This window comes from Achroia grisella, unplaced genomic scaffold (genome assembly GCF_030625045.1).
Source record: "Achroia grisella isolate CSIRO2021 unplaced genomic scaffold, CSIRO_AGI_Agris_v1 utg517, whole genome shotgun sequence".
Classification (NCBI taxonomy): domain Eukaryota; kingdom Metazoa; phylum Arthropoda; class Insecta; order Lepidoptera; family Pyralidae; genus Achroia; species Achroia grisella.
In genome coordinates, this window is record NW_026712910.1 from 316352 (window position 1) to 344269 (window position 27918).

General features: G+C 30.1%; 1 protein-coding gene across 2 annotated transcripts; it reads left to right on the forward strand.

Annotated features, from left to right (window-relative positions):
- Positions 1-398: 398 nt before the first annotated feature.
- On the forward strand, positions 399-27879 carry LOC131847277 (coronin-2B-like). 2 transcript variants are annotated; one of them, XM_059196810.1, is made up of 13 exons: positions 542-631; positions 4707-4871; positions 8874-9071; positions 17708-17824; positions 18944-19093; positions 20640-20804; positions 21305-21511; positions 22037-22141; positions 22821-22958; positions 23342-23444; positions 23878-24056; positions 24736-24888; positions 25331-27879. In XM_059196810.1, the coding sequence occupies exons 2-13, from the start codon at positions 4857-4859 to the stop codon at positions 25466-25468; spliced, it is 1668 nt and encodes a 555-aa protein (XP_059052793.1). In that variant the 5' UTR covers positions 542-631; positions 4707-4856; the 3' UTR covers positions 25469-27879. The 2 variants fall into 2 exon arrangements, with proteins under 2 accessions (XP_059052792.1, XP_059052793.1); XM_059196809.1 differs by lacking the exon at positions 4707-4871 and having other exon boundaries at positions 399-631.
- The last annotated feature ends 39 nt before the right edge of the window (positions 27880-27918 follow it).

Genomic DNA, 27918 nt, shown 5'->3' on the forward strand with positions numbered 1-27918 from the left:
AGACCAAAATACGATAACATGATGACCACACTGTTAACGCGACATTCATTCAGTCGAATGTCACTGTCATTTTTGTCTATGTCTAATATCGCACAGAGTATCTTTTCTGTAAAAAAAATATTATGGATATTATTTGCCTTAGCAATTTCCCAACATTATTTATGTGTACATTTGCAGTACCGCTTTTATTTGAAAAGTTTATGCATAATACAACTGTAATGCTAAATAAATGTATTTTATTAGGACTAAAACAAAACGAGCGTGTACAAAAAGGTATAGCCCAATTGGCCAAAAGACATGTATCCAATTAGAAACATAAATATTAAAAAAAACAGTATATCAATCTTTCTGATCTGTAATTCGGTGTTATACATTCATTCATTCACTTCAATCATTTTTCATTTCGATTAGTACTCCATTGTAGTCTGTTGTGTTTTTTGATATAGAAATACAACAAACAAAGTAATTGTAATAATTTTAATTAATAATTCGTGTCAGGGATATGCCTCCCGTAAAAGATGAAACGATAAGAGAAGCTAATTGTTTGGATATAATCAACATATCTGAAAAGAGTCCAGCTAAGAACAGCGCCCTGGTGGACGTTAGAGCTTGTAATAAACCTGCCGCAAAGGTAAAACTTTATTTATATTACAAATAAATATAATATTTAAAATCGTATGTAAATACATTTATCTAGTTAATTTGGACGTGAATAGTAAAATTAATGACACAACGTGTTAAGTCTACAAAATACATTATTGCAGTAATGTAAGTCCATCGCTTATATTCCAAAGCATTAAAAATCCAAATAATATGTTCTTTAAATATTTATATTCAACCAAGTATAATGACTATATGTATTACACATATAAGTACAATTTTGTACTTACATTACAGATTCTGTAGACAAAATTATAATATAACTCTTATATATAATAGTAGTAATTATGTTTATAGACTTTAATAAATAGATTTATTGTAATTTTTCTTTTTATAAAGAGCCAACCAAGCAAACAGACCACTCAGATGGTAAGTGCCCATCGTCTATCTATGTGTACATCTATATCTGCAAAATATACCACATGTGTGTTTACCAGTACCTTGAGTCCTTGTCATGTCTTGATTATCACTGATTTTCTGTACTAAATGTTTTTTTAAAGTTTTAATAATATATAAATTAAAGTAGTATTAAATCACAGTTCATAGTGTGAAATCTTAATGAGTGCAAATGTCAATTTTAGATTTCAGACTGTTAAATCTTATTGTCATCGAACTTTAACATGTTTTTATTAATTCCAAAAAGTATATAAAATATATTTTGTACAATTATGTTAAATAAAATATGTCTGTTCATTAGCAGAATTGAAAAGTGAAATTTGTAAGTTAAGAATTTGCTTCCCACTAATAGGTATATTTATTACCAACAAAACAATTAAAAAATGTCAATTTTGTTTTTCAATGTTAGTTGGTACTAAATGTCTGAATCATTCTCTTATATACACTAAAATGTTAAAACTATAATAGAGTCCTGTGGAAAGAGTTTTAAGTTACTAATAAGTAATTTGAAAGTTTAAGAGAAGATATAAAATTAAATCCCTTCTTTGCTGGGTCTTATAGTATGGTGTGATCTTTGTAAGTTTTATTTTTAATAACCTAACTCTTATTAATTATCTGACACAAATAAGTAAAATTTTGTATATTGTCTTTGAAAACAATCATTGCTAGGTCTATGGAAGCACACTCTTATCCGAATTATTTCATTTGAGCACAGGAACTATAACAATCATCCAAATCATATCGTCATATCAAAGCGCGGGAAGAATTTATCATATAATTTAGTTACAAAGTGGGCTGAATATTCCAGTGGGAGGCTTGTACAACTACATACATATTTACAACATTTTAACTTTTATCTACTACTATACTTTATATTGAATTTGCAGATTTTGTATGTATTATATATTTGTTTATTTATCAGGTACTACCAATTATTCTCTGATACTGTATTATCAATTATGCATACCCTGGTTATCTTACATTATTTATTGCTAATTATATTGAATCATGCATACCAATAAGGATAGAACAGTCTAAGAATGTATATGTTGACTGTGTGTGGCCATATAATATGTTTTATGATTTCAATCTTTCACTGAATTAAAAAAAAATATCAGCCATTAATCATTCTATAGGAAAAGTTAAATACTCGTAAATAAATATATGCTTTTTTATATGTTTTTGATGTAGACATATTTTAAAGCAGTAGTTGGCTTGTTGCTTTACATTGGTTTCCATTATTTAGATAGGTAACATAATAATATGTAATTTATTGTCCCTCATAAAATATAACAATCATAAATGAAAATCTCTGTAGTAAGCTTGGCAATGTCTTGACAGAGATGCCCTATGCTGAAGATTAAAGATTCATAAGACAGAAGTGTTAATGTCAAATATCAATTGCTGTAGTGATCTGATTAAAGTATTTGTCAATGTATTGTGCGCTTAACCAGTGTTGAGGTATTAAACCATGTGTCTTGTTGACTTTATATTGTTTACATTATCATTTACTCGGTGTATAGAAGGAATCTTCAATCTTTCGTCAACAATCTACTTCAGTCTACTAAGTCATGCTTGTCAGCCAATCCTTTTACCATTAAAAGATGCTTAAACAAATACTCCCATATTTTTACAAAATTTTAAGCCAGTAATATAAATTAGATATGTTAAATTTTTATTATATTAGTAGATCCTTATGATTTACTTACATTAAATTGTTTTATTAAAGAATGCCCTTATGACAATTATACTACTTCTGGTCGATAATTAATTTGTTGTTTAATTTCATAGAAAAAATCATTTACTAACTAAATAGTCACATTATTTGTGGTGTTTCTAAATGCAATATTATAAGACAAAGGATTCATTAAGAATCATTCATATGCAACAAAAAGAAATTCCAGCCCATTCTTTAACCTGAGGTACCTATTATTTATTTATGATATAAAATATTGTTTATTACTAGTCAGCAATTTAATTTACATTTCCACTAGACTTTCACCATTTATGTTATTAAAAATTTGAATCTTCAATTAATGTATTTTAATAGCCAACTAATTGTTGGGAATGTTGTTTTGTATTTTTATGATGTCTATCGTGAAGATTGTATCGATCAAGAACTATTTGAAGAGGCAGTCATTCATTAGGTATGATATAATCGGTGACGTCAGCTCATAAAATCATGGTCAAATATTTATAATTATTTATTTTCTTACATTCAATTGCGTAATTTGCTTCATAGTAGGTAATTGTTTGTATTTAATTCGAAGCTACGAACCGTGACGTAAGTGCTAGTTGTTCATATGTTAGTACAGTCAGTTTCAAATATATATAGATGAAATACGATCAGAATTGTATTAAAATATACGTAGTCAATAGTTTATCCACTATCATATAATCTTACTGTTCTGACTAAAAAAAAATTAGCAACACATTCTAATTGAAATAATTATTTTTACCGTGTAACAATTGACTATCGAGGCGAAAGGTATATTATTTGTTTTTTTTAATTATTCAATAACCGTAATTGCTAAAATAAAATTAAAATCTTGCTATCAATGTTTAAAGCTATTCTATCGTCACATTATTGACTACTCTATCATCATATATTTATGAAACTGACTGTACCTGCTGCCCGAAGTTGTAGGCGGTAGTGCATTCATCTAGAGTTTTTTTTTGTAACGCTTTGCTGACTATCATGTAATACCATCTCGAACGTGGAACAGGGAAAGTGTTACAATATTGCGAATTTCAGCCGGTTTATGTTTTTAGTACAAAAAAACCTTTGTTCGACAATGTGGCGAATTCTTCAATCATAAATAAAATAGATAGATAAAAAAATATTTGTATCAAAATAAATAGAATCCAACAAAATGAAAAAGTAACAGATTTTCTTCGTAATATTCTGAACTAATCTGTTTCATTTTAGACGGCATATTATAAATATACTAAACTAAAAGAGCAGATCTAGATTCGGCTAGAACAAAAAAAACTTTTCCGAGGTAGTTCTATTTATTGTACAATTAACACATTTATTTTGATAAATATATTTTTATTGTAATCAAAGAATGATTAATTAATATTTTTTAACAACATTTATTGATATGATTGCTATATATTTTTATGTGTATTAATGAAACATTAAACAGATAAATAAGAAATATATATGTAAAAGTAATATAGAAATGTACAAGAGAACTAAGAAACTCCGAAATATAAATTTTCTATTTCGACTGAAACTAAAACATAAACCGACATTAAGTTTCGTTTTCAACTGTAAAAACTACTTTCGATCGGATGCTATATAATTAAAGCACCAACTTACATGTTTCTTAAATTCTATTTTATTGCCATTTTATTGATGCTATGTCGACGAGAGAATGAACGTTGGATTTAAATTTCTCTCATCATCAACGACGGCGGCAATGACTTAGTAACGAGTATCTTTTCACTTTTTTTTCATTCGCATCTCAAGACACGCGCCTCTACCGCTCTGTCATAATCGCACACGTAATTACTATTTCAAACCGACATAGCATTACCACAACTAGTGTCCGCAGTGTCCATTATGTTTTGTACAGTTTTTGCACATGGTTTTTCATTTTTATGTTATGTTTAATGCATCCGTTTTATTTATTTGCAAATTTCAGTGTTAAGTTACGAAGTGCTGCAATGTTGTGGGCTGCTGATTTTTATGTTATTTGTGTACACGGCTATTTGTAAAATGCACAGAACTGTATAGAGATCGCCTATAAAGTAGTGCATGCGTTGATTCTGCACAGGAGTAGACTTGCGGCGAGATGACTAATTCACAGGTATTGTTTCATTTCATATATATTTTTACGCGCACTTTCTATTTTAGTGTATCTGTTTAGTTTTAGCTTTGTTCTTAAACAATAGATAAGTAGGTAATTACTTCCTTTATGGGCATCTAATAATAGCAAATGAGTAAATCATCGAAAAACCAGCCGTTTTATAAACACTGTTTTAAGACGGCCTGCTAACAAAAATAACGTTGCGGTGGTATCCTATCGAGTTTTATGGTTTTTGGATAAATTTATAAGTAAACCTTTATCTTACAATGTAAAGAAGTATATATTCGTCATTGCGATCTGACATCTTATATAGGGTACCATAATGTTATTGCTTAATTTAATATTTTATATATTACTATTATGCTAATATCCTCTTGTTATGAATGGAGATGGTACGAATACCCTGTGATGTGTTGATGTTGAATTATTATAGTATAATAAATTTTAAAGTAATATGTATGTATGTTTAGTACTTCATTCACACCATTTTGCCAAAGTTCTATCTCAAACTTATTTTAAAAAATCGATCATTGTATCGACAAATCCAAGCAGACTTTTGTACACCTATATAATATTGGTTTTGTAATTTTAGTATTAGTAATATTAACCATTATTATGTAGGAATATATAATAATGATTTTATTCATGCATAAATTAAATATATTAGTATGTATTCATATTTATATATTAGTTCGTATATCAATTCTTGGAAATATTTTATTTTTAAATAACTCTTATGTTGCACACATACATAGCTACACAACTAAAGAAAGAGTACGGTAATAATAGAAGTCATTACGTACTAACTTCTACAATTGAATATCCAGCAGCGTTAATTTTTATTCTTTTTAAACTAGTCCGAGTATGCACGATAGTTTATATTAATTACGTAAAGATGTTAATTGGCCATAATGCTCGTCAGCGTACAGTGAAGTAGGACATTATTTTATCAGACCATAAAGTTATTTTTTTCTTAATTTTTTTAATTATAATGTTAACTTTTATGAGATATACTAGTTTTCAACCACTCTATTTTAATTCGGTTATATATTTTAATCGTCTATATACAATAGAGCATCTTTTGTAAATATCTAATTTGAACTACATTTGTACATCAGTTCTTGACTATGTGACATACTTGCATGTATTTGCACATTGCGTTTGCCAGATGGTTTCAATTTGTGTAGTCTATGCAAAAAACAACAAAACTATCAACATATAGGTACACAAAATTGTCAGGCGATGTCTGGAATAAAGTAAAGATATGGATGTTTCTTGGTTCATCGCGACTTCTCGATAGAACTAGAGTGTATTATTCAGTCACACAGGACTTATATTCACAATGTTCCTATATATCCTATTACTGCATAACAATCTTATTATCTGACTAGATGTTCTCAAGACTGTCCGCGTGGACTTAAATCTTTTTTTATTAAAATGAATAATATTTCTAAAATTTTAAAATAAAAGTAGTCTTAACTTACTCCTTACAATTTTCACATACATGTAGCATGTGACAATTCCGTCTATATTCTTTTACTGTTATTGTTTAATAAGGATAATTATGACAGAACTCTTTTGACATGACAGAACAGAACAGAAAAAACAGAAAAAATATCAGTGTTAAGTAGTTTACCAACCTCACTCACGGAAAAATATAGAACTTGTAAGTTTGTAGTGCTTTTTAACTAGGTAATGGCATCTATACAAATAAATAAATTTGAAGCGTCTTTTTGTAATATATTAAGAAATTTTCACTAAATGCATATGTAAATACAGTCCGTACATCAAAAAATATTTTTCTGTGTTTTGATCTTGCTAATCTGTGAATCGGCTAGACCGATTTTGACGTGATTTTCACTCGCAAACAGCTAATGTTAAGAGGTATAACTCGGTCTACTTTTGTTACTGAAAAAATATTAAACATAATAAAAAATATATATATAATTCCACGCAGGCGATAGCTAGTTCCTAATATTTTTAATACAAATACAGTTCAATGAAATTAAGTACCTAAATGAAAATGACTTGATAGTCCCAATCTCAGGCATCGAAAGTGACACCTAACATTACTTTCAGTTGTTCTCAATTCCATCTAGAGCAGATTTTAATTCCATTTGACACGTACCCGATATGATTTCGATCAATCGCTTTCAAAAATCTGCCGGTTCGAGTAAATGTAAATCTAAGTATGATATGACAATTTAAAGGTCTGAGAAAATGTATAGTCATATATAGATTCCGGTAGCTAATGAAAAATATTCTAGGTCGCCATACTGGCATGTATGCCAAACAACAGACGACAATCTCAATTCTCAACCTAATCTATGAATACTAAAACCACTTTTTTATACCTCGTTTGTACCAAACATGCATGCCCATCTGATGGTAAATGGTTATCATGGCTTATAGACGTCTGAAATACCATAGCATCTTGAAAATCCTCATGCTGTAGTTTCTAGATAGGTACGGGTATATGGTGTATATTTACGGGAAAATTATATTTGCTTCAACTAATTGTAATCGTATGGCATATTACAACTATTGTACATGCTTCAATGTCTGTATTATTTCCTATATTACACTTGTATTTTCCATTTCATTATTATTATCACACCTACATTTTACAAGCATTGCTAATGCTTATCTGTTTTCTTGTGTGTATACAAACTTATTAACAAACAACTCATACATCCAATTTAAAATGAATGTTGCCCGAAATCTTGTTTAACCAATCACTGTATATAATAACAACTGTCTAATACCATCTGAGATCACAGACTGAAGTTCTATGATATTAATTTATTCATAACATTTTTAAAGACCTTGGTAGTGTAGAGGTTTGACACACAGGCTTCTACTTAAAATAGCTGTAGGTTACAATCTAATAATAATAAAATCAATCGTTACAATTTAATAAAATTGCATTTGTGATTGGTCTGCGTTGATATGTGTACATGTTACGTTCCTGTATCTGTTCCTACCTGTATTTTTATTTTTAAACTGGATAATTTATATCTCACTATGATCCAGACGTCCAGAATTATTTATTATCATTATTTATATAATAATTAACTTGCTTTCCCGTTTTTTTTTTTATAAATATTATTATAATGAATTGTTGAACCTCTTACAAATTTCTATTTTCCTTTCATTCAGTGAAACGTACAAAATCATTGCGGTGTCGTGAGCGACACCAATGAACAATGGAGCATTATGTTAAAGTAGTGTGAAAATATAAATATGACTCTACACTTCTTCTGAAACAGTAATAAATTAATAAGTATAAAGATGACTGCAATCTCAGATGGCATAAACAAGATATTTTACTAAACTTGACACTAGTCTAATATTGTAATCCAAGAGAACAGACCTGTTGACGTAATGGAGCAATGATTACAGTACATATACTTTAAAAATGTAGCTAACGATATATTGTATTTACGGATCTACTTTCAAATCATATGACATTTAAAGCAACAATAATACACACATCATCAAGCTAAATTGATCGTTTTGTGCTTAGTTTTGCGAAGTGTGTGAATATCGCCTCCATAATAATTTTCCTAGAGTCTACCAGAAGGATGGTCTAAAGCCGAGGTCTCGCTATTACTCGCTATACACTTAGTTTATTTTTTTCTTAATAATAGATATAATCAAGTCAGATGATAGCTTTTTTTAACGAATATAGAAACTTTCGAATTCTGCCAACGTCGAGTTAACATAGTGATGAACGTGCAGCGATAGTAAAACGCAAAAGTGTCAAACAACTGAACGTCCGGTAGGTTTATATTGCGAAACTACGATATGAGAAATTTAATAACAATCTTAAGGGGTCATCAGTTCGAAAAACATCTCTTTACGTGAATTACACAATTAATTGTATATGATTAGAATCTATGGAGTAATGTTGGCGGAGCACATTATCTAGCTAACAATTTATGTTGAAAAATCTCGACATCGTATCATAAGAGCACGGTTACTAATAATTAAAAATTTCAGGTATGGTTTCGAGGCGTGAGGAGTTCCAAATTCCGCCATGTTTACGGCGTGTCTTTCAAAAGAGAGCGTTGCTATGACAACATAAAGATAACAAGGAATGCCCACGACTCCAACTTCTGCGCCGTCAACCCTAAATTTGTGGCCATCGTGACCGAAGTCGCCGGCGGAGGTGCCTTTCTCGTTCTACCTTTAGATCATGTAAGTACCAGAACACCTTTTTAATTATACGGTACAGAAGAAAGAACAATACATGGAGGAAAAATCTATTTTCCTTGAAATATATAATGCTTTGACTTAAAGATTCTATAATTTTTTAGAAATAGAAATAGAAATAGAAATAATCTTTATTCAAATAAACTCATTACAAGCACTTTTGAATAGTCATATTTTGATTCTACCACTCATTCGGAATGCAGATTCATCACAAGAAGAACGAGCAAGAAACTTGTGTGTTGCTCTTTTTGATAGATGTTTTTTTTATATAAATAATTACAGTGTAACAAGTAAGAGGCATGCGACAATCAACATAGAAATCGCTACGCACTCATTATTAGTGTAATCAGATAATATTGTCAGTGCTATGTATTTAAAATTTTTCTACAAAAACATTATTATCGTTAACGAATTCTTCAATTTTATAGTAAGCTTTTTTGCAAAGGAAGTGTTTTATTTGACATTTAAATCTTTTTTCTGGCAGATTTATAACAGACTCTGGTATTTTATTGTAAAACCTTACGCAATTGCCATAAAACGAATTACTAACTTTAGCCAAACGACATTTAGGTAAAATCAGTTTGTTATTGTTACGTAAGCTTTTATTAGTGCAATCACTAACTCTTTTGAAACTGTCTATATTCTTCCTGGCATACATGATGTTTTCATAAATATATTGAGAAGCAACGGTGAGGATATTTGATTCCTTAAAGCACTCTCGCAAAGACTCCCTGGAACCCATGCTATAAATGGAGCGAATGGCCCTCTTTTGTAAAATAAATATTGTATTTATATCAGCTGCTTTGCCCCATAACAAAATACCATACGACATAATGCTATGGAAATAGCTAAAGTACACAAGTTTAGCCGTTGCCACGTCTGTTAATTGTCTAATTCTTCTTACCGCATAAGCGGCAGAACTAAGTCGACTCGCTAATTTAGTAATATGGGCACCCCATTGCAACTTAGAATCTAATGTGATACCTAGAAATACAGTATCATCCACAAAATTAATAGGTTTATTGTCCAACATGATTTTTGAATCTACCGGCCTTACATTGGGGAGAGTAAATTTGATACATTTAGTTTTATTTGCATTTAGTAACATATTATTAGCCGTAAACCATTTTAAAACATAAGAAAGAGCACCGTTTACTTCGTCCAAATCATCAATATGTCGATTGACTTTGAATACTAATGAAGTATCATCAGCAAACAGAACTATGTCAGCTATCTTTTCTACCATATAAGGAAGATCATTTATGTAAACTAAAAATAAGAAAGGACCTAAAATGGAGCCCTGAGGAACACCCATTTTAATACTAGTTCCTTCAGACTTTACACCATTTATTTCGACAACTTGCATTCTATTATTTAGATAGGATTTCATCATGCTTTGTGCTTCATATCTAATACCGTAATGTTCAAGTTTGAGCAAAAGTGTTTCATGTTCAACGCAATCAAATGCTTTTGAAAGATCGCAAAATACACCGACTGCATCCTGAGACCTCTCCCAAGAATCAAATATATATTTAATGAGAGCTACACCGGCATCAGTAGTTGATTTACCGGCCGTGAAACCAAATTGTCGACTGTGAAGCAGTTTATTTACTTTAAAGTGTTGTAGCATTTGATTGAGCATAATTTTTTCAAACACTTTACTCAATACTGGTAAGATAGATATAGGCCTATAATTACCTACCACAGTTTTTTCTCCTGACTTAAAGAGTGGAGTTATTTTGCTATGTTTCATTAAATTGGGAAAAACACCGTCAGAAATGCATTTATTGAAAACAATTACTAAATATGGAGCAATAACATCTATAGCGGTGTTAATAACTTTAACAGACATGCCCCAATGGTCTTCAGTATTTTTTAAATTTAATTGTTTAAATGTTTTAGTAATTGTAGCAATGTCAATAAATGTAAATTTAAATGTAACCGGACAAGAAACAACATTATCAATAAGGAATGATTTAGCTGTACCAGGAGAAGAGTCCAAAGAGGAAGTAATATCAGTTGGAATATTAGCGAAAAAATTTTCAAAAATATTGACAATTTCTTTTGTGGACGTTACTAGTTTATCATTATAATTTAGCGTAAAATCGTTATATGGACTTTTAACTTTGCCAGTTTCTTTGTTAATAATATTCCACACTGTCCTTATCTTATCCTTGGACTCTTTAATTTTTTTATTTAGATAATTAGACTTTGCTACATTACATACCTTTTTAAAAGTTTTTGAGTATCTTTTTACATAATTTACGAATGTACTATCGAAACGGTATTTTTTTTGAGCATATAAATCAAATAATATATTTCTACTTTTAAGAATTCCCTTTGTAGCCCATTCTGAAAATTTTGTTTTGTTAATAATACTGATAGTTTTTTTGTTAAAAGTCTTATTATATTCGTTAGAAACAATATTGAAGAAATCTGTATAAAGTTTGTTAGGTTCATTAGATGGAAGATAAAAATCTAATTTACTACGAACTGATATTTTAAATTTATTTATCTTATAACTAGTCAAGTCTCTTTTTAATAAATTAATTTTCCCAATTTTGTTTAAGTGATTTGGAAAAATAACTATTTGACCACAGTGATCAGAAGGAAGGTTGTTTATTATTATTTTATCTAAATACTCACTGTTGCTAAATATGTTACCCAAGCAAGTAGCAGACGTGGCAGTGATACGAGTGGGTTCGTGGAAGACATTACTCAAGTCAAAGGATTGAAATAAACTCATTAATTTAGTTTTTGTGGTATTATGTGATAAAATGTCAACATTGAAATCACCACACACTATAATTTTTTTGTTAATATTAAATACTCTTTTTAAAATATCCTCCATTACCTCTTCAAATAAATTATAATCACTATTTGGAGGTCTATAAACACATATAACTATATAATTGTCTAGTTCCACACAGGAAATTTCAATACAACATTCAACAGAAAGATTGCCAATATCACTACGTTCTTTTACTTTTATATTATTTTTCACCAATATCATAGAACCTCCTCTATTTACTATTTTTCTATTAAAGCAGCTGACAATATTATAATTGTTTAAGCTGAACATCATATTGCTCACTTTGAGCCAATGTTCAGTTAAACATAAAACATCTATATTATTTTTTTCTAAAAACAATTGAATAATTAATTCACAGCCGAGAAAACTTTGTATGTTCTGGTGAACAATTTTCAATTCTGATAGCTTTCCCTTTGTCTTTTTCAGCAGTTTAAATCTGCAGTCATATTTAAATTTTTGTAAATAAAAGGATTCTTACTAGAATCAATATTTATGTCAATATTTTCAGTATGTTTAGTATTAACATTAGTACAAGTACTACTAATTGGATTAATGCAACCCATTATATTACTTATAATGGGGTCATTTATATTATAAGCTAGTAAACTAGCTATATTTGTTATTTGTTTTTTAGGCAGATAAAATCTATCTCCAGTCATACAAAAGTTTGTAACAAATTTGTTACTATCAAAAAATAAAAAGTCATTATGACGACATGTCATATTATAAATTAAATTATTAATATAATATATGAACTTATTTTGTTCAATGGTCAGAGAACAATTTTTAAACAATCGCCGAATTATTAATCATACCTAAACAGGAAATAGAAGTCAATAAAATTTTGTAATAGTAAATAGGTTACCTAACTATTTACTTTTATTGTATTAAACAATGGGGTTACTGATAAGAATGAATCTGTATTATAAACATATAATACAGTCACGGAAAAAAAATTACATACCACATTTTGTCTATGTTATCTATTCTAAACATGTGATGAAAGTCTTGTATTTTTTATCTAATCTTATCCCGAATTCCGAAGTAAACTACAAATTGTTAGTGTTAAAAGCATTTGAGTATTGGCAAAAAATTTTCTAGATCAATATTATAATGATCCGTTTTAATTATAAAATCCACATAGTTAACCTCTAATTTACCGAATTTGTATTGCACTGAATTTCTTATGTATTTTAGTGTCGATATCACGTAACAATATCTAAATATGCGACAAAACTAAAATGTTGCGAAATTGTTTTTTTTTTTTCAATTTAATTATTATTAGACATATTTTATTGTGTTTTAAGTAATGTTTTATTATTACGGTATTTGTTTTGTTTGAAATGTTACCGACTGCAATCCATATGTGCATCATTAGACAGTTACTCGGCATTTTTCTTATTACTCGCTAGACCTGCCTTATACTCTTTGCAACTTTCCCCATCAAAGTATGTTAATTACGCCTTGAATTATATAAATTCAAACAAAACCATATCATGATGATATGTGAAAATACTTTAAACTACTATACTACAAATTACATTTCGTAGAATACTTTTACTAAAATATACATTTCAATTATAATATATAGTTGTACTCAGATTTGTCAAATACATACTCATTGGCATTTACGCTACGGCATTTGATATATTCGACACGACAAAGTGCTAGCTGTCCTTAACTTAAATGACCTTTAAATAAAATAAACTGGAACCAAAGTACTACATAAATACACGAAGTTTATTTCTCATTGAGGTAATTAGTAAACAATAACCTCAAATTAATACACGTGATTACTATAACATATCGACCCGCGAAACTATAACATATATTTAGCTTTCCACTGTTGCGCACGGAGTTTTTACGCACGAATTTGCTCTACTTATGTTAGTAAGGCAGTTTATTTAGGGTTTTCATGAGCCGGCGTATTATGCTGTCCTAGTAGGTTTAATATAACATCCTGCTGATAAAAATAAGTATGACATAACGATGTATTTAGCTTAGTGTTCGCAATACATAATATACCATAAAAAGAAACACCAAAAAAACCCAACTTATACTCACGTTACGTTTATTGAGAAGAGTGGCGCATTCTTACCTGAGAGATCTAAATTTAGAGCTGTTGTTGACAAGACTTCTCTCCATGTTTCCGTTTCCGGAGCACACCAACTACTTTGAGGAATGCTAACAGATAGGTGAAATTTGAAACTATCTTAGTTGAATAGAACTAAATTGGTATTTATCTAAAGAAACTCACAATAGGCGTCAATATTCCTTAAACAAAAACGTTTTAGTGAATCAAGGTTACAAATACTATAACCAAACAAATACACACACTATTAAGTCTTTCATTACAAGCACACATATATAAGACAATGGCTATTAGTATTTTTACATACCTAACCATAATAATCAATATTAGAGATATATATAATATTACAATATGGAACGGTATACGCTAGGATGGAGGATGTTTGGATGATCTTGAAGTAAAATCAAGATTTAAACGATAGGCTAACCTATTGTGTAAAATTCACGAGTAATTAACCACGATACATAGATGGGAGACCGCGTGGTCCAGCTTATGCTACCGCTCACCACAATATTCATATAATGGTTATAGTAATATACAAACTTAAATATAGTGCACCATACACATTTAATTTATAGTCGTTTTAGTAATAAAGATACAGTAAAACTTATCTATTTTGAAAATAGTAAAAAATCACTGAAAAATTTTCAAAAATTCTCTTAAAAAACAAAAAATGTGTAAGTAATCAACCTACTTTAAAAGAAAAACGAATAAATTATAATATGTAAGATGCAACTAACGATTGACGTATACTAATAAAATCCAATCTATTTTTAAAATTGTCATTGTGACGAAAAATTAATGGTGCCGTATGAACATGTAAAACTTTTGGGACACAGCTAGTATTATACAAATTACAAACCAGTATGTCGATATGACTAAAAGTAACATGTACCTAATTACAAAGCAATGCTACTTACTACTACTTACTAATTTGTTCTACGCTACATGTGGCATTAGTAGAGCATAGCTTTGCAAGCGCATTATCAATAAGAATTTCCTAGTAATATTACGCCTAGCAAATTGCATATTAAAAGCGAAATATTAAATGCCATCATCTGTTTCGATGACTTCATACTGATATTAATGGTAAAAATTGGATGACTTATTTTTTAACTTATTTAGGAATTAAACATTACAGGAAGCTTGCTGCAATATATATTAATATAAACCGCGTTCAAATGACAATTTATAAAATTACAAGCGCGCATAGATAAGAAGAAAATAAAAAAAAATACTCGATAATATGAGTATCACATGTATACGCGGCTTGTTTATGATTTTATTATTTATGTGTCGAACTAAATAATTTAGAGTTTCGTTAGTGATAGTTTTCAATTTCTTCAATTATTGATAATTCCAAATATATTTTAACATAATACCGATAAATCATTATTGGTACGAAAGCTTTAGATATTTTTGTATCCTCGCATGTCTTACAAAACTAAAATACTAATCGTTCAATTATTATACAATAATTCCATTTATAATTTTACGCTTGTAATGGATATCGGGCACAGCAATTTAGTTCGTAGTCTGTAGGTTTCTATTGGAATTTCCAATAGAAACCTACAGACTACGAACTAAATTGTTTCTTTTTCTGAATATTGTTGACAAAAGTATACTGTTGCTTAACATACCATTCAACATTATTCAATATTACCACTTTACAATATGTCTAGAGGACTAATGTACGCTTTAACCTCCACCTGTGCAACATTCAACCATAAAATTCTATAACAAAGTGATAATTGTATATTGCTTATAATATTCGCGCATTGGTACACTGAACGTAATCTGCGTCTCTAATTAACGCGATACCGTCACGAGAATCGACGATATCATCGTAACTGGAAATATCGTGAGAGTTTAATTCGTAACGTCACATTGTTATAATTTAAATCGGTTTTATAAGTAACAAGCAGTTGCTACAGTATCTTCTTTTATCTGATGGTAATATGAAATTTTAGAAGCCTGCACTCACTGGCACTAGGTAACTGGCAAAATATATAATTGATAGTAATTGGCATTCTCATGATTAGGAGATAAGATAATAATTTATTTTCTCTACATTAATATAATATGTAATTTTCTCTTTTTAATAAGTAAACTATATTATCTAATATGATATTATTATAAAAAGGTACGCTACCAGTATCTTTATAAAAAGGATTTTTTTATTTTTAACTTAATGTTACTTATTGTGTATTACCTGCGGCTTATTGTGCACAAAGTTTCACTATCATCCAAATTTTTGTGATAAAATTAGCCTATGCCTGTCCTCATGTTATACTTTCATTAAAATACGTTCAGCCATCTAGTCGTGAAAAGGCGGCAAACAGCCAGACATACACACTTTTGAATTTACATAATTCAAATTGAATAAACTGAAAATATGCTCAATCGATTTTTTTCATTTATAGAAAGTTACATTATCAGCGATTGACATGCTCATTGCACATGCAACAATTGACAATATACATGTGTATATTGTTGAACCTCTTATAGTGTTCAATAGAGATATGTCCCTCCATTCCACTGATCGTTTAATATTTTTCTAATAATCAAGATAATAGCTGTTTATATTAATTCTGACGTCCCTGGCTTTAAATTTTGTATTGTAATGATTATGTTCTTAACTTAAACAGACAAGCTGTTAGAGACACAAATTAGGGTCGTAATAAATTTATAAATGATGTACGATGACGATGATGATGATGATGATGAAATGATGTATTTAAACTTCCATTAGGAGCGGGGTTTGTTCAACAATCTTTAATTACGCACCGAAGTTACCAACGTCACCTTATCTTTATTGTAACGTTGGACGATAGCGAACAACTACAATCTAATAACTGAAAGAAACCAGTGTTTCATTTGTCATGATAAAACGGATAACATAATTATTATATTTCGCTGTGGGTATTGCATACCTGCAACACCTAGATATGATATAATTTTGAAGGATCCGATAATGATCTTGAAAAATTATTGTATTCTTACCGGACTGATAATAAGACGCACAAAGATTATTACATTGCTTGGAACGTTGCTGAATACACCTATTTTAGATGTAGATATGTTTTATGTGTAAGTTATCTATCATGCATTACAATACTAACTGAACAATTAAAGAACATTATGGTCTAATAACCATACTGCAACATTTGTCCTAATTACAACTGCAGTAGTCTGTAATTGTAATTAAAACAAATGTTGCATTTTATGAAATTGAGCATTTGTTGTTTATATTGATTAAAATAGGCCATATTATTACTGATATTCTAATGCAAAGTGATAAGGAATAAAGCCCCTATCACGCTGTGGACGGTAGATTGTTGTATCATTGTGTGGTAGAAGGATATGTTGTAAGGAACTCGCACGACTGCTATATCCTCAGACAAAAAATTATACGTAGACAGGTCCGTTTTAAAATTACAGAAGAATATGAAGGATTGGTACGGTGACATAGCAGTATATCGTGCATAACGTGAAAACAACTAAGCAACAGAAAAGAAAAGTTAAAGCGACTTACTAGCTTTCCTTTTTACATCATCCTTTTTTTTAAATATTTTCTATTAAACTGTTATAAAATCGATACAAACAGAAATAAATCTAAGAGTATACCAACATAATGTTTAGTGTTATAGGGACTAAGTCATTTTTAATTCTTTTTTTTTTTTTCATAATACAGTTACAATAAATATCATGTTTCAGACTGGCCGGCTGGACTTCAACGCGAGTCGTGTAACCGGACATAAAGGCCCAGTGCTCGATATCAAGTGGAATCCGTTCAACGACAACATTATAGCCTCGTGTTCTGATGACTGCACGGTAATTTAGTTCGTAATATTTTTTTTTAAATACATTTTTGTCGTGCCTGCAATTTGCCCGTGGCAACTGCCCATTACGTGAGGATGTTCCGTTCGGCCAATTTGTCGGTTTACATTATGAACATGAAAATGTAAATAAGGCTAGTTCCGTTCAATAAGTTCCTACATACATAATATTTAAATTTTTACATAAATTTACGGTCTTATTCAATATTTTGCATAGTATTTCCTTAATTTGCTATAAATTTATATAATAAATAAAATTGTGTAATGATTATTGCGGGCAGCTTGTCTACTATTCTTTTTATAAATTTTGTATTATTTTAATCTAAAATACAGTTCAAAAGTTGACATAAAAGCAGATACGTACCTATGTATCTGCTTTTATGTCAACTTTTGAACTAGCCTTCGCTGTGAGCTCTCTTGGAAAATATACTATTTGTTAAAATTATTCTGATTTTTAAATATAAAATAGTCATTGTGTTCCCGCTCCAGACACTTTTTTACACTTATTCTTCACTTATTTTTCACAAACATTCTTCCAAATATTGCATTATTATGTATAATGTTATTTTTCAAATTATAAATCGATGGTACCACTGTAATTATTTTCTATTAATAGTTGTTTCTTATATATACACCGATCTATTGTCATGACCTTGGCATATGACTGGTATCTATTATTTCCGAATCAATATATCTTCAATTGCTTTTCGTTAATGTTAATTACGCGCAATTGTATGGATATTTGCAAGTGTTATATATATATATATATATATATTATTGTGCCATGAAAGAAATATTGATATATTTTTATTCATTTCTAGCTGTGTTCGCGGTTTCACCCGCGTTAAATTTCAATAAAAGAATATGTTATTCATAAGTATGATGCATAAACTATGTTACTGTAAAGTTTCATCAAAATCAGTTCAGTAGTTTTTGTGTGAAAGAGTAACAAACAACCATACTTATAAACTTTTGCGTTTATAATATTAGTAAGACTAGTTGATTGACTCTTGCGAAAACAGTAATTTACAGTCCATGTATTTTTTTAGAAATTTACGTATACTGAAACATCTGTTCGGAAATTCATGTTAATAAAAATATCAAACTGTTGCAGGTCAAATTATGGCATATACCAGATGGAGGGCTATCTATGCACCTCACCGATTGGTTGGTGGAACTACACGGACACAAGCGCCGTGTCGCATACATAGAATGGCATCCCACTGCCGAGAACATTCTACTAAGTGCCGGATTCGATTATTTGGTAATATTATAGTTTATTTTATTTTTTTTTTTTCAACAATTACAGAACAAAAAAAATAGTAAATGTACAATAACTGATACAAAAGGCAGTCTTATCGCTAAGCAATCTCTTCCAGGCTACCTTTGGGTGGATAGAGAAAGTAAAAATAAATACATGTTATTTTACTTATGAAAAGCTGAAACTGCAATCTTTGTCGGTATTTCAAACTAATAGTGCATGCCTGTGATTTTATCTACATATATTTAACCTCTCGTTTGCAAAATTGGCAAGCAAGACTGTTAAATTATTGAACTATTATGTCCTTTCTTTTCTTAATTTAAAAGAAACTGTTGACAAATACTTAAAAGATGTTTCGTATTCTTGTAATTAAATTTATTCATTATATTTTAAAATACTCCACGTACTTTAATGACAAAATAAAACCTTTTTTTCTGGACAGTACTAAAATAAATTTAATAAATGTACTTAAGTAACTTGATATGATAAACGTGAATAATAACTTATCACATAATTATATTGTAGTTAATCGCATTCTGCATTAATTAAAAATAATGTCGCCATTTCTTAATGTCGATAAACGAATGAGGTACAGTTATCCGATAAAATATTTTTAGTTCATTTATGAGATAATGCAGCCAACTTATATGACCCAGTTTATTATTGTTGCACAAAATAGACTAAACGGTGAACTTTAACATTCAAGTGTCACGCAAAACTGGATTCGAATATAATAAGGCAACGTTGCGTGACAACACGTATTAAACGAACGGCAAAAGATATTGAACCGTTTGGCTTATCCGTTATAACTAATATCTTGAACTTTCAAAGAAGACTCGCCTCGTAAGCTCGTTTATCAAAACAATTTCACATTACCAAAGACCACGTTTGGAAATCTATATTTTTTTTTACACTAGCTACCAGCCCAGGCTTCGCACTGGTGTTGAATCACTCGATCTATTGCTAAAAACTGCATTACAATCGGTTCCGTAGTTTAAAAGATCTAAGCGACTTCATTTTATACTATGGAAAGATGTATTGAGGTTACGCGTTCCAAAATGCAAAATAATAAATTCCTCTAAAATGTACTACTATTGGTATAAGATTAATATAAATATATGTAATATGTGTCATGCTCTAGAACACACTGTCTGTATAATATTTTGAATCTTATGGCTATTTGGTAATTTGTATACATACACATTTTGACTTAAAAAATTAAAGTTGTACAATATTTGTTTAAAAGTGCTACAGTCAAGTTTCTTGTTCATTGTTTTTGACCGAAATTTCATTCCGAAAAAGCCTTAGAATAAAGAAACGTGACTGCACTAAAGTGCCTATTTGGTTTATATAAATGGGTTGGTCTTGGGCATATTATTTAGGTAATTAGATGATATACCGAAAGTGCTTATCATGGAAACAAAATAGAGCACTTAAATATATATCTAAGCACAATACAAGTATAGATGTGATATAAAGAGGTATTTTTCTCTATGCTGTGTTAAGGTCATGTCTGTGCAATTCTTCATTGAATTTTGTATATTTCCAGATCTTCGTATGGGACGTGGGTAAAGGTGAAGCTGTAAAAGTGATAGATTGCCATAGTGATGTGATATACTGCATGTCGTTCAACCGCGATGGCTCGTTGCTGGCCACTACATGCAAAGATAAAAAACTGCGTGTCATCGAACCCAGACGGGGAATTGTACTTTCAGTAAGTGATTTTCTGTGTTAATTTATATTTATTGAAATAAATATAAATTCTTAGCTGTGCGTTATTTGTTAGACAGGCTACTTTTATTCCATTAGTTCCATACATGACGTAGATTTCTGACGACGACGTAGAAATCTACGTCTCACGTAGACGTAGATTTAAAAAAAATATCTGCATTGGAAGCACCTCTGTATCATCCGTCAAGATTGTCTCATTAAAATTATAATTAGAAAAGATGTGTGAAATCCTCTAGCATATAATTTCTAATTCAAATAGAATTCCAGTTTAATTTTTTACATTAAAAATAAAATAAAATTATTAGTCATTGAAATATTTAATTATTATGATTATGTAATTTTTAAAACGATACCAAAAGTACTAGTGTATGTTGTGTTATATTTAAAAATATAGTGTCACACTATATTCCTAAATATTTCATCACATCTATCCAAAATTTTATGGGTATGTATATATATTTAATCAATATTTAATAATTACAGGAAGGCGCTTGCCACTTAGGTACTAAGGCATCGAAGTGCACGTTTCTTGGCAGTCAGGGCAAGGTGCTGACTACTGGGTTCTCACGGTACAGCGATCGACAATACGCGGTGTGGGACCAGCATGATCTCTCCAAACCCCTTGTATGCGAGACCATCGATAGCTCATCGGGAGTTGTTTTCCCTTACTACGACTATGATACTAACATGGTGAGTTTAAAATAATAGAAATGAGCGTTTGAATACTAATTATAGCGATGTAGCTATATGTTACCTTATTATGTCTAAACAATTTTGTGGGAAATCAGTAATTTCAATAATAATTTAACATAGACATAGCAGGCTACTTTTTAACCCGTTGAATGATGGTTACGCGAATGAAGTGCACACGCGGAAAATCCACTATAAATAATTATTCTTATTGGTCATAAACAATTTTAATATTAATATGACAACTTCAAAACTTAACAATTTCAAAGTTTATGACAAGATCAAGGCAATTAATCTTTTATATTGACAGTGATTTGTACAATAGAGTCAATATATGTATCAATAATTTAATTAGTTCTTTTTCTCTCAGGTAAACATCTCTAAAAATTTAAGGGAAATGACATTCGTATTCATCTCATTCAGATTGTATCGAGAGATTGATTTCTTTCAATATTACAATATCACTATTTCTCTATAACCCACTCATTTTTTAATCCTGCTTGTAAAAAAAAATATTATGTCTAGGTTTACCTTGCTGGCAAGGGCGACGGGAATATCCGATACTACGAAGTTGTCGATGTACCGCCATATGTGCATTTTCTCAACCAATTCCTATCCGGAAATCCACAGGTACCTATTAATACTTATAAATTACCATTATTTTTAATGCTGTATTATTTGTGCAATCAAAAGGGTTCATAATGACTACATTGTACTATTTTAATTTTCATTGTATGTTACTTTATACTTTTCTTAAACATATCTTAACTGATACTTTGTTCTCAGTGTTACCTACTGAATACTCTAAAAATTAATTTACTAATTTGGTACTCGAAAAAAATATTTCTGAACTCCCCCTGTTTTATAGGTACGAAAAGTTTAAATTGGAAAATTAAATTGTACATTGTTTTATTCTTGTAATTTCACATTTTCTAGCCTTTTGGAACTTCCTTAGACTTCAAATCGGTTGCGCCGTTCTCGAGTAGGTTAGTTAGTTGGTTAGATTAGGCTCACTAAAGAGCCTAACAATATTATTATTAGATGTATATTCAGACACTCGCATATGTCAAACTTTTTGGCATAATAGCTATAACATTCTGATGATGCGCATATTCAAGTTTATTCAAAACAAAATACCCTATTTAATTTAAAACACACCAAAATGTCCCTCGAACTAAATAATTATTATAGACATCTGACTGTGGTTGTCCGCTTATTATATAGCGATCCATATTACTACTACTAGCATTAATATTCTAATATAAAAATGTTTTTAGAAAGTTTTTTATCGCACTTATTTCTATTTCAGAGAGGCCTCGGCTTCATGCCCAAGCGTGGTGTAAACACGGGGGCGTGCGAAGTTTTCCGTTTCTACAAACTGCATACGTCGCGGGGTCTGTGCGAACCTATATCTATGATCGTGCCCAGAAAATCTGACTGTTTTCAGGTAAATTTGACATTAATCATTTATGTATATACTATTAACGAACCCGGCAAACAAAATTAGCCGCTTCCGAAAAGTATGGCAACTAACACCATGATATGGGAATTCTATATATAAAGATTATATATTCAGATATTGAGATATTTACTGTTTAAATATATTGATTAATGCACATACTCATTAACTAGAATTAAAAAAAAAATTAAATTAAATTTATTATCTAGAATTAGATAGTGTGAAACTAAAATCTCTTATATGTTTGCATATTTAGGACTACATTGGTAGTTACAATATCCACTAAAAATGCCCAAAGTATAGAAAATTATTAATCTAAGTAATATACCATATATGTAGAAATAAAATTTTTTACCACAATTACTTTCTAGGAGGATTTATATCCAGACACGGCGGCGCCACTGCCAGCACTCTCCGCCAAGGATTGGTTGAGTGGGATGAATGCACCGCCGCTGCTCATTAGTATGAAAACAGGCAAGTTTGACCACTTATATGTTATTAGACTATTTTCCTTAGCTTTTTTTTTTCATTGAACATTTGGGCATATTCGCTATAAAGTGGAATATGTAACACTGATTATAGATCATTGAACAATAATATCAAAAGGAAACTTTACAACTGAAGTAGTCAAACTGAAATTCAACAAGTTTATTTTTTAATACAGTCACATGTTTCACCTACTATGTTTACACATGGCGACAATAATCGCAATTAATCTGATTCAATAATGAAATTGCCTACTAATTATAATAAATAATTTTGATTATAAACAATTGTAGAAAAAAAAAATCCATGGAATATGCCTGTTATGTCATATGTTGGCGAGATTCTCACTCACAGACCTTTAGATCCAAGTCACGATAGTCAAGTTATAACACTTACATAAAATAATTAATATATATCGCAGGTGTAACAATATCAACACATAAGCCGCGCACGAACAGTAAAGAGGCACCGGCGCTGCAGCCGCAAGACGCTAATAATCGTAAGAAATTCGCGTTTCTCTCGCGGGAGACGACTCCCGACTACCGACCCCTCGGTACTTGGCAGCCCGACAATCACACTAACGACCATGAAGCTAACCAGGTATGTATATTTGTCGTAATGCCTAACTAACAAAAAGCCAACTGACTGACTACATAGTCTTTAAACTTCAAAGAAACCTTAAACTATATAAATATAACACTAATTTTATAACGAAAAAATAATTTGATTACTTGTACCTTTGCAATGGATAGACTCGAAAGATAGTTAACACATCAAATTGCAATGTTTTAATAAATAATAGTGCGAGGCACTAGCAGAGAGTAGTTAGGATGATTATGAGGTAAGACAGAAAGTTGAAATCAGAAATTGATCGTGATAATTTCCAAGCTGAACTGCAGGGAAGTCAACCTAATAGGGCGCAATGGGGACCACACGCACTACTAACAATCCATTCTCCGTATTCTTTTACTGCTTAGAATGTACAAACATTGAATGAACTATTAAGAGTGATATGTCAATATATACAAAGCTCTATTATATATAGGCATATATAATGGAGCGAATCTAGATATCGTTAAAATACATATAGAACATTTCAAAATAAATGCACTTTGTATAATAAATATCATATAAAAAGTATATCACATATTATATTATAAACTACTTTTTAAAGTAGGTTGATGAGAAATCATGAAAATTTAAGAAAAACATATGTAAATATAGACATTACGTAACTTACTACCATAGCTCTCGTAAATTAATGGTTTCTATATTGCAGCCCTTAACTGAGAAGTCGCAGAAGACGAACGCAAACCAAAACACGAAGTTTCATCAACTGCAGCGCATGTTTGGGAAACAAACCGGCGATGCAGAGCCCGTACCGCTCTACAAACAAATCAACCAGGGAGATGTCTTCAGCACTGAACATGAGGTGAGTGACTTAATACGAAGACTATTGAAGAAAATAGGGTTAAGAAGGAGAGAGGTGCTAAAATTTATATAGCTGTGTCCAGACCTTTAAAGCAATATTTTTGATACGATATAAGGGGCGGAGTTTTAACAGTTACTTTTACTTACTTAAAAGTTACTTAGCCATATAATGATAGTCTTATCTAGAATGAATTGGCTATAAAGTATCAAAATACTGGGATATTATATTTCCAATTTTGTACATTATCATGGTTTGTACAATGTTTATTTATCTACGAATAATAGTTAATATGTAGTAAAATGTTGGTAAAACATATTACGCCGACCCTAAATAAATGGGATAAAGAAGCAGATGATGTGAGCATGTCTGTAAGGATAAAACCTTTCGGATGGCTCTACACAAGCCCCATTAATAAAAATAACACAATTATCTTTCTCTATAGTTGCGGCTAGCATTCAATCGGCAAGGCGAAGAACTAAGAATCGTTAAGCGGCAATTGCAAAATAGTCAACAACGAGTACGAGAGCTGGAACAACATGTCGCTGCATTACAAGCCCGACTACAACGCGAGGAATCATAAACTGAATGTATTTGCTTTAAATCTCAACGAATGGAATTTTTAATTCCTTGGAGGTTAAAACCAGCTTAAATTAATTTCATTTGCGAAATACATCGTATATTTCGTATACACCGCAGTTTTATAGGTCTCTTTCCGAGAGCATAACATTAACGCACAGTAGTTTCGACAGTGGGTTATACGAAATGATTCGAGAGTAATGAGTAAATTGTAACCCCCTCCAAAAATGAAACTATAATGCTTGTTGTGACGTTTTGAAGCATAAATATGTAAGTTCACAAATTGTTTTCAACAACGCAATACACAAATACAGTACCCGCCAATTAAATATATACAGATACTATAAGACACACAAAGTAGCTTTATTAATTACTATCCATTATCTAAACAAGTACCCTGATCTCAATAGATTACCATTAAATTAAAAAAAAAAAGACGGTTCATTGGTGATGCAGTAGATTCTCGTAGGAGCACTGTAAAATCAATGAATGCAAATGAAAAAACCTAATGCATAATCTCATAATTATAAGCTGCAATTTTTGAGCATACTTCAATATTATAATTATTGTAATTTTTGTGCCGAAATCCAATGTGGATATGCTAAAAAATCTATTCTTTACTGAATCAGATTTTCTTTAAATTATTGATAATACATGAGAGAACCTTGTTGTACAACATTCTTTATGCATTTATAACACTTGCTCACTGTGAAAGAATATTTTTATATTTTAAGGCTTACGCTGTGTTTCGTGAATTTGTGAGCCTACAATCTGTAATTTACTAAGTGTGATGGTCTCTATACAAGTAATTCCTAAATAGTGTTCTTGTCAATTAATAATAATTGATTTAATGTTCACATTTATAATACACAAGTTAATCAATGCTTAAAGTCATGACCATTATAGAATTTTAATATAAAATGCAATTTACGAGTAGAGTGCCTCGTACCTCTATAATGAATTATATGTTTATGGTTAAAAGGAGTAGTCATTCCAAATTTTTACATTCAGGCTTTATGATTTAAAAGATTGGTACGCATTATACATACTTTTTGTATTTTTTTATTATTTATATGGAAATAGTATTTTAGTATTAAGTTTGTCTCAAGATTTGGCCTATTATGTAATATAAAGGCCTTCAGTTATTGCTATACAGCAAAACTTGTGATAAATCCATGACATGTGTCATTCATTTTATGGGTCACAAATAATTTTCAATTTAATGTTTTTTGTATAATAATGATTTAAGTTTAAATAATAAATTTCAATTATGTGCAATGAAAAACAGGGTTCTAATCGTGTCTACAGTAACTATATATACAAATAGTAAAGCAGGCAAATCTTTTTTTTAAGTTTTATATAAATGTGTCACACTAAAATGTCATCCAAAATTTTTTTTAACAGAAAACGAAATGCAAATAATTAAACCTAGTAATTGGAAACAAGCTGGGTGGTACATTGAAATGATATATTGTTGTTGCACTCAATACACCTCAATTCAACCAAATAATCATGATCATCAATTTGAATATGCTGAAAAAAATACGTAATAGTATTGCCGTTTTGGTTTCGGTTTTAACTTTTTTTTATATAATGTTACAGAAAGAGCTTAGTGCCATCATATTTTCCAAAATATTTAACAACAATAATTCGTTTAATTTCGTTTGGTTTATTAGATTTAGCTACTGTAAACGACACGAGATAAATTTGTTTTGTAATTTCCAATTTGCTGGCAAGCACTTTTTTATATGCACATGATTATGATTAATTCTATTCCAATTTTATAATTTACTTTACATCTTGTTAGTGATTGTTTAATAGTCTGATTTACATTATTGTGTAAAATGTGTTACCTGTTATTTTATTGTGTTTGTTTTGTGTTTATATACAAATTTGACCTACTATATTAGAATTAGTTTTTTATAAGTTCAAGCATTTACTCTTCTTGTGTAAGTAAACACCGGGTTCTACTGAAATTTGTAAGAAATGTACAAAAAAGTTACCTGTACTTTTGTGTACATAATAAAATTTAAGGTTTGAAGACTCACATTGTAGAAATTAATAAATGGGTGCTAGACCTTTATTCTCCTAATATTTCAATACCAGTTTGCTATTATTATCATGGGTTCAGAACTAATGTGATGAAAATACTTCATTTTGCAGATGTTCATATTTTTTTTAATATCTTGCCATTTTTAAAGCAGTGCATAATTTAGAATATAAACTGTTATACTGTTATATACATTCCATATTCAGTATAAAATGCATAATGTTTAGTATGGTAAGTGAAATGAAAGTATTATTGTGAATTTAGCAGGATTGATAATTTTGTGGCTAAGTCGGTGTTAATATTTATTATGTATTTTTATATCATGCTTGTGTAGCACAAATTTTCAAATATATGTTTGAACAATACATTGTCTGTTTTATAATAACCTCATTCCAAAAGAAGTT

What these genes read in the sequence shown, in the direction of transcription:
- LOC131847277 (XM_059196809.1), top strand. Translation starts at nt 503, where the DNA reads ATGCCTCCCGTAAAAGATGAAACGATAAGAGAAGCTAATTGTTTGGAT. An exon ending in GAAAATCTGACTGTTTTCAG is followed by an intron (nt 22,959 to 23,341) that starts GTAAATTTGACA and finishes ATTACTTTCTAG; the next exon opens with GAGGATTTATATCCAGACAC. An exon ending in ACGACCATGAAGCTAACCAG is followed by an intron (nt 24,057 to 24,735) that starts GTATGTATATTT and finishes TCTATATTGCAG; the next exon opens with CCCTTAACTGAGAAGTCGCA.